The sequence below is a fragment of the Mustela nigripes genome, chromosome 6 (genome assembly GCF_022355385.1).
Source record: "Mustela nigripes isolate SB6536 chromosome 6, MUSNIG.SB6536, whole genome shotgun sequence".
Classification (NCBI taxonomy): domain Eukaryota; kingdom Metazoa; phylum Chordata; class Mammalia; order Carnivora; family Mustelidae; genus Mustela; species Mustela nigripes.
Genome location: NC_081562.1, coordinates 65,064,433 through 65,073,400, shown reverse-complemented (window position 1 = coordinate 65,073,400; position 8,968 = coordinate 65,064,433). Strand labels below are relative to the sequence as shown.

Sequence of the window (8,968 nt, the reverse complement as noted above, 5' to 3'; positions counted from 1 at the left end):
AAAAAAAAAAAAAAGGTAAAAATGTCAGTGAGTAAATAATCACTTTCCAACAGTGGTTCCCATTCTAATCTTACCTCCTTGTTGTGCTGTGTGAGGTTTTTTAAATGAGAGCGCTAAGGCTCATAATCTCTGTTTGTCCATCAGATATCTGTCTTCTTTTATTGCAAATGCTGATGGGGAGGGGAGCCTGGGTTAAGTCTCTGCCTTTGGCTCAGGTCATGGTCCCAGGGTCCTGGGATTGAGCCCCACATTGGGCTCTCTGCTCAGCAGAGAGCCTGTTTCCCCATCTCTCTCTGCCTGCCTCTCTGCCTACTTGTGATCTCTCTCTCTCTGTCAAATAAATAAATAAACAAACTCTTTTTTAAAAAAAGCTTTAAAAAGAAAAGGAAATGTTGATGGGGGCTATGATCCAGACTAGCATGGAGGCTAAGCAAGGTCAAGTCTAGGAACAGGCATGAAGGGAATGTCCCTGAGATAAACACAAGCCCCTCCCTAAGTGAGGAGATGCATTAGTTTCACTCCATGCCACCCCTCCATTTCCACCAAGCTGTTACTAGAGGTCACCTCCATTGGCCATGCTGCAGATTTGTCCTCATGCAGACCTGAGAATTTGACTCGGTCTCCATGGCTCAGAGAGATGGCCTCTGATTTGTGCTGGCTTCAATGGAATGATGTGGAAGACTGGGAATGAACAGACAGATTGGGAAAAAAACTGTGACCTCTACTAAAAAAATGAAACAACCCCAACAAATAAACAAAAAAGAGCCCTGAAAGCCCCATACTGGGAGGAGGAGACCATACACTGCCTAAAGTCCATTCTCAAAGACATCTCATTGTGGAAGTCTGCATGGCAAAGTCAGATGTCACTAACCCTCTTTTTCCGTCAGGTTTTACTTTTACAAAAATGTCACAAAATTATAAAAGATATAAAAAAAATTGCTTAGAATGTTGAGACACCCTGTGAGAATGTAATAAAGAATCAATAAGAAATAAATTACTCTTAAATAAGATTCAGTGGTATTTCCTCTGTAATGCAGGGAAATCACATTAGAGGACAGTGGGAAAAGGCCAACTCTTTGGCATTAATTCCCCTCAACAATCCAAATTACACTGGCTCCTTTCCTGATCCATATCCCTACTGCAAGTCAATAATTTGACATATAGTCCGTAGGAGTCATAATGAGAACCCCAAGAGTATTCTCAGCATATGCTTCTCCCAGTGCATAAACAGTCACTATTGATAAAAAGAATGGAACAATAAACCTTCGTGGTTTAAATATTCTTCCTCTCTACTATACATAAATTCTAACAGTGATTATCTTCAACACAAAGAGTAAGAGCAAATTAGTTCACTCTAAAGTTCACTGTTAAAAAGAATTCAACGCCACAAAGAATTTATAGATTGTTCTCTACATCATGTAATATAAGTTCAAATGCATTTCTAGTGAATAAGGGTATGAATCGGAGGAGGAGCTGAAGGACAAGCACAGAATATGACATATTCTACATTTAAATTCTCAAGGATCCCAAGCATATTCTTTTATGATAAATAATAAACTACTGCTTGAGGTCTTACATTGCTTATATTATGAAAATGGGACCAATCAGAAACAACCTCTAAATTCACCCTGCTGTTTTTTTCTACAGAAAGAAAGCTTAGATTCTATGTCCTACCCCTCCTACTCAATCCAAGACAAGAGCTTGTCAAAAGTCAAACATCTGGGTGCCTGGGTGGCTCAGTGGGTTAAGCCTCTGTCTTTGGCTCAGATCATGATCTCAGGGTCCTGGGATCGAGTCCTTAGCAGAGAGCCTGCTTCTCCCTCTCTCTGCCTGCCTCTCTGCCTGCTTGTGATCTCTGTGTCGAATAAATAAAATCTTTTAAAAAATATTAATGAAACAGAAAAGTGTCAATACAACTGTAACAGGGTAGATGACGTTCCTCAACTCCAGAGCCCTGGTTAATAACAAGATAGGATGACAGATAAAGAAAACCAGACACAACCCAGACTGTCAACACAGCCAGAGGCCATGCAGAAGAAGCACAGCAGGAGAGAGGAAAATAGGCAGAGACTTAAAAAAAGATGGAGGCTGAATCCTGTGTATGCGCCCAGATACACACACACTCCATCATCTCTTTGGCTTCATTTCATTCGGCTCTCTACCTCTGGCCCACTTTGTTCCAGCCACATCAGCTTACTTGCCGTTTTGTGAACACCCCAGTACTTTTCCTGCCACAGGGTCTTTGCACTTGCTTTCCCTCTACTTGAAATGTTCTTCTCTAAATAGCTACACAGGTCCCTCCTTCAATTCCTTCATGTCTCTCCTCAAATGTCACCTTATCAATGTTCGCAAAGAATTTTCAAGATGAAAGCTATCACCAAAGAGCTAAATCTTACTATTGCCAAAGCAGGAATGCTTTGCTAGTATTTTTCCTGATGCATTAAAGGGATTTTGGAACAAATTCCATGAAAGAAAGAAAAGAAGAAGTTTCCATTTATTAATCTTGCTATCAAAGATACTCTGGAGAGGGCCAAAGCTTGCTTGTGTTGGGGGTTCACTGCCATCACAAAAGTCCATATTTAGTACACCTCACCAAGATGGCAGCCTATGGGTATTCAACACTCCCTTTAGTCAGTTTGGAAGGAGTCCAAGAAAACTCATACTGACATACCAATCCAGTGCTCTACTACATTTTTTCCTGTAGATTAATAACAATAGAGCAGGCAGGCCAAACTATGAGCTAAGGCCAGATTCTAATAAAACAAATCTACCCCCAGACACTTCATACTCGTATTGTGTATGGTCCTTTTATAGCCTTAAGAAAAATAAAGAAAAAAGGTTCTGCATACCGATAACTAGTTGAAGAGAGTTGCTAACTTTTTATGTCTTTACTCATTTAGCAACAAATAATAAAACAACACTCAGCAACAAACAATAAAATTTAGATGATAAATACTGTATGCAACAACTCCTTGATGCCAGAAATATGGCAGTGAAACAAAACAGAAAAAAATCTCCGTCCTCATGGGGCATACATTCTAGTTGTAGGAAAAAGATATTACATAAAATAACAAAGTTCACAGCATTTTAGAAATTGGAAGTAGAGTGAAGGAAAGTTAAAAAGTTAAAAGGAAAAAGAGTGGAGGGCAAATGATTGCATTTTAAATAGGATGCATATGGGAGGGCCTGGGTGGCTGAGTTGGTTGGTGTCCAACTCTTGGTTTTGGTTCAGGTCATGACTTCAGGGTCCTGAGTTGGAGCTCAGCCCAGAGTCTGCTTATCCCTCTCCCTTCCATTCACCGTCTCCCTCTTTTCGCCCTTTTGCTCTACTAAATAAATAAATAAATAAACAAAAGGGTACATATGGTAGACAGTACTACGAAGGTGAAATTTGAGCTCAAGTTTATGTAACTAACTGGCATGCTAGAGTTTTTTGAGGATGGTTATTCATTATCATACTTGTCTTATCAACTTGATTTACAAAATGACTAAGAAGTGGATTATTTTAAATAAGGTGTTTGGAGGAAAAATAGTTTCTTCGAAATATGGTGCTGACACCAGTGGATATCCACCAGCCAAAAAATGAACCTGGACTCTCATACCACTACATAGACAAAAAATAATTCAAAATGGATCAGTGACCCAAATATAAGAGCTTAAACTATAAAACTATTTGAACAAAACAGAGTCATAAATCTTCATGACCTCAGCTTTGGCAATGGATTCTTAGGTTTGATAACAAAAGCAATGAAGAATAACAAAAAAGAAAAGAGACTGCACTTACTGAATTAAAAACTTGCGTGCATTAAAGGACATCATCAACAATGTGAAAAGGCAATTTAAAGAATGGAAGAAAATATCTGTTGGGGATTTAAAATCCTATATATACAACAAACTCTTACGACCCAACAACAACAAAAAAAGACAACCCAACTGAAAAATGAGCAAAGGACTAGAATATACATTTCTCTAAAAAAAGATATACAGATGGCCAATAAGCACATAAAAAGCTGTTCATCACTGTTCATTAAAGAAATTCAAATCAAAACTACAAAGATAGAGCTCTTCATACCTACCAGGATGGCTTTAAACAAAATAATGGAAAATAACAAGTACTAGCAAAGACTGGATATATAGGAACAACTGTATACTTTGTGAATGTTAAATGGTGCAGCCAATATGAAAAGGAGTTCCTCGAAAAGTTAACTACATAATTACCATAAGACCTAGCAATTTCTGTCTTGGGTATAAATCTAAGAGAAATGAAAACATATGTCCATAAATGCAGTAATACAGCAATGCTTATAATAGCCAAAAGGTGGAAACAACATGAATGTCCACAAACAGAAGACTGGATAAACAAATTACTGTGTATACATCCAATGGATTCTTATTTGGCCATTAAAAAGAACTAAGCATTGATGCATGCTACAGCTTGGATGAATTTCAAAAATATTATGCAAAGTGAAAGAAGTCAAACACAAAAGGTCACATACTGTATAGTTCTTTTTATATGGTATATCCAGAATAGGCCAATCCATTGAGACAGAAAGCAGATTAGAAGTCACCAGGTGATGTGGAGGGGAGAATTGGGAGTGACTGGTATGGGGTATTTTTAACGAGGTGATGAAAAGGTTTTAAAATTAGAGAGAGCTGGTAGTTACACAATATTATGAATGCATTAAGTATCACTAAACTGTATACTTTAAAATGGTTAATTGCATTTTAGGGCGCCTGGGTGGCTCAGTGGGTTAAGCCGCTGCCTTCGGCTCAGGTCGTGATCTCAGGGTTCTGGGATCGAGTCCCGCATCGGGCTCTCTGCTCAGTGGGGAGCCTGCTTCCTCTTCTCTCTCTCTGCTTGCCTCTCTGCCTACTTGTAATCTCTCTCTGTCAAATAAATAAATAAAATCTTTAAAAAAAAATAAAATAAAATTAGAGCTGGTAGTTACACAATATTATGAATACATTAAGTATCACTAAACTGTATACTTTAAAATGGTTAAATGCATTTTATATGAATTTTTCTTTAACAAAAGGTTTTAGTAATTCAAAAATTTTTTCATCAAATTTTCAGGATCACATGCTAGTATTTTATATTCAAATGCCAGTTCTGTATTCATTCCAGCCTTTAATCTCTTTGTAACATTTTAATCTTTTTTAAAAAATATAGATGTTTAACCAACTGAGCCACCCAGGTGACCCTGATGAGCAAAATTTTTAATTCTAATGATGTCCAATCTGTCATCTTTTTCTTTAATAAACTGAACTTTATGTATTCTAAGAAATCTTTAGTTAACCCAAGTCCACAAAGATTTTTCTCCTGTTCCGTTTTAGAATTTTTGATATTATTTAATTCTTTTATTTAAAGATTATGGCCCACTTAGAATTAATTTCTGAGTGTACAGTATGACATAAGGGTAAAATGTCACATTTTTTTATTTATATATATTCTATTATTTTGGTACCTTTTATTTAAAAGACTATCCCTCCCCCATTGAATTATCTTGGTAACTTTGTCAAAAATCAATAGAGGATGTAATAGAGCTTACCTCTGGATTCTTAGTTCTGTTCTGTTTTCTACTTACTATCTCCTCACAAGTTTTGGTCACACTCTCCCGCTTCTTTACATGTCCAGTAATCTGATTAAAAACTAAGCATTGTGTATCATACATTGTAGTGACCTTGTATTTCATTCTGTCCTCCCGAAACTTGCTGTTTTTACTGTTTTAATATATAATGAACTTGCCTAGACTCAAAATGAAAAATCTGTTCTCTGTAGAGAGCTGAGATTTTGCTCGGGTTTTTTTTTTACCCCTTTTGCCTTAATCTCTGGGGGAATCTCCCTCGTGTCTGCACAGCTTTCTGATCAGCCAATGATTTCAACAGCGGTTAGATACTAACAACTCAAGACAATGAAGCTTCCCCTCTCTATTGCCCAACCTGTGTATGGGTTAAAAAATTATTTCAAATTTGCAGGAAATCAGTAAGTCTCCCCAGGCTTTCAGTTTTGCTTGTGCTCCCTGGGGAGCACCATGTTGTTCAGCAGCCAGTCATGAATGCATGCAGAGCATATTATCTCAGCCTTTCCATAGCTCTCTCATTTCTAAAAGCTCCCCCTTAAGTTTCTTGCTGCTCTGCTTTGCTCTAAAACCAAATCAGCTTCTTTTTTTTTCTTTTTTAAATATTTTATTTATTTATTTGACAGACAGAGATCACAAGTGGGCAGAGAGGCGGACAGAGACAGACAGAGAGGAGGAAACAGACTCCCTGCTGAGCAGAGAGAGCCAGATGCAGGGCTCGATCCCAGGACCCTGAGACCATGACCTGAGCCGCAGGCAGAGGCTTTAACCCACTAAGCCAACCAGGCGCCCCCAAATCAGCTTCTAACTGGTAAACCTGTGGGTGTTTTTTTTTCACACCAGCTGGGCTGGGCAGAGAGGGGGAAGGGGTAAGTATGGGGAGGGGATGGGAATCCCCTCAAGCAAGGAGCATCTTCTCCAATGCAGGAGCAGTTTCTCCTAAGTAAACATTTTCAAGTTCTTTGCTGTCTTTGGTCATTCTTGAAACCGCTACATCTAATAATTTTTTTCCGATTTTATACCATTCCTTTTTTTTTGAAGTGAGACTCACCCAACCAACCCAGTCAGGCAGGTACTCATTAGTGGAAGTAACATCTTAACCATATTTTAAGCACTTATGAATATATTATCATTATCTCATTTATCATTACATGAAATCAAACAAATTGCTGCAAAAATCAGTCAACTAGAGCAGGAAAAAAATTCTTGTTTGCAAACATTCCATTTCAGATCCAATTTCTACAGGGTTGGTAGAACACAGTAAAAGATAATTAAGGTGGCCAAGATCTGCTAACTTCACTAAGGTCTTTAAAATAAGTATTACTTACCTGGAAAAATTTAATTTTTTTGTTTTTCAGACAAAAGAGTAGATTCAATTTAGACTCGGACCACCTAGGGGTGATGGGTGGAGAAGGCATCACTAAATACAGAGCATCTGTCTTCAAATGCAAAGAGTTCAGTTGGATTTTAAGAAAATTACCTTGAAGGCTGCTAAACAATGAAGGCTCAGTAAGGTCATGAAAACTGCCAGAAGGATGGTGGCTAAGTTCCGCACGTCCCATATGGTCTCTACCAGAGGAATACTACCGACTTGCCAGTCATAACACAGGGTAACGGGTGCAAGCAGAAGCCACACGTTGAAGGCCAAGAGGTAGGAATAGGTAAGGAACCTATGAAGAGAAGAACAATCACTGAAACACAACTCAAGGTCCAGGATACCTTGCAAACATTTGTTTGTTACCATGGTTTAATTAAATAGCATTGTACACTGTCAGTGTTATCGGAAAAGACAAGGTAGGATGGAAAGCCACCCATTTATTTTGTTAAATAGATCATTCTGGAATATATTTAACGGTTAAAGGCACTGTGGCAGGTGCTTGCCTTTCAATGGTGAACAAGAAAAGACAGAGTTTCCATGACAAATATTCAAAAATTATCATACAGATAAATACATTACATCCTGAGATAAATGCCAAGAAGGAAAAGCTTGATGAAAATAGACAGAAATGCTGTTTTGCTACGTACGATTCCCCGGGTAGGAGGCAGACCTTTAAACTGCTTTATTCATAGTGCCCAGAAAATTGCCATAGACAGTAAAATATTTCAACGTGTTTATAGCAGATTGATCATACTGAATTTTTTTTTTTTTAAATTAGAGCATCCGTGGAAGGGAAATGAAGTCTCTTAGTCACAAGTAAACGGGCTACCCTCCAAGAGAAGGACAACTATCATCCTACAAGGAGAGCAGAGACCTAGGGAAGGGAGATAATGAACGCAGATGATGCTCCTGTTTCCTGGCTGTGTTTAGCCACCAAGGGAAGGTGAAAGGCATTCCAACGGACCCTGTTGCCTTCAGGGTAGAGGAAACTGAATTTATCTAAATGTGTTCACTTCAGACAAAATCATTAAGTAGTGGTCTAGACCTTGAGAATTGCAGAACTCTCAGCACATAACAAACTTCACCCAAACCTGTGCACTAGGAGACACCAAGCTCTAACATGGCTTCTAGCAGTGTGAGGCGCAACTCTAGGATGATCCCAGTCCCTATTAGAATCCTTGCCTGGGGGGCGCCTTGGGGGCTCAGTGGGTTTTAAAGCCTCTGCCTTCAGCTCAGGTCATGATCGCAGGGTCCTGGGATTGAGTCCCACATTGGGCTCTCTGCTTAGTAGGGAGTCTGATTCCCGCTCTCTCTCTGCCTACTTGTGATCTCTGTCAAATAACTAAATAAAATCTTAAAAAAAAAAAAAAAAAAAAAGAATCCTTGCCTGGGAAAGTGCAATTCTAGCCAGTGCTGGACAAAGGGCCTCTGAATTCCCTATCCTACAGCATTTTTTATAAAGGGCAGACAACTGTGAACAGATATCTCCCGTGACTCACAAATCTTTCTCAAGGACCTGAGAGCCATTTCTTTAAAATGCACTCATCAGGAAGGACAGGGCCTCTCTCCCAGTGCTACCCCCACTCTCACTTTAAAATGCCCAATCACTTCTGGGCTCTCTCTTCTGTTCCGTTGATCTATGTGTCTGTTTTTGTGCCAGTACCATGCTGTCTTGATGATGGCAGCTTTGTAATAGAGCTTGAAGTCTGGGATTGTGATGCCACCAACTTTGGCTTTCTTTTTCAATATCCCTTTGGCTATTCAAGGTCTTTTCTGGTTCCATATAAATTTTAGAATTATTTGTTCCATTTCTTTGAAAAAGATGGATGGTACTTTGATAGGAATTGCATTAAATATGTAGATTGCTTTAGGTAGCAAAGACAACTATCATATGATCTCCCTGATATGAGGAAGTGGTGATACAACATGGGGGCTTAAGTGGGTAGAAGAAGAATCAATGAAACAAGATGGGATTGGGAGGGAGACAAACCATAAGTGACTCTTAATCTCA

At 38.7% G+C, this 8,968-nt stretch overlaps 1 protein-coding gene and 1 long non-coding RNA gene across 3 annotated transcripts in view; one reads left to right on the top strand and one right to left on the bottom strand.

Moving 5' to 3' along the window:
- TMTC1 (transmembrane O-mannosyltransferase targeting cadherins 1) overlaps positions 1–8,968 on the bottom strand; it is a 266,298-nt gene that overhangs the window by 113,367 nt on the left and 143,963 nt on the right. For both annotated transcript variants that reach the window (XM_059402726.1, XM_059402727.1), the window contains one exon: positions 7,060–7,249. In XM_059402726.1, the coding sequence (XP_059258709.1) occupies positions 7,060–7,249 (190 nt within the window). The remainder of the gene's footprint in view (positions 1–7,059; positions 7,250–8,968) is intronic.
- Positions 1–8,968, top strand: part of LOC132019540 (uncharacterized) — a 26,587-nt gene that overhangs the window by 14,231 nt on the left and 3,388 nt on the right. The window lies entirely within an intron of this gene.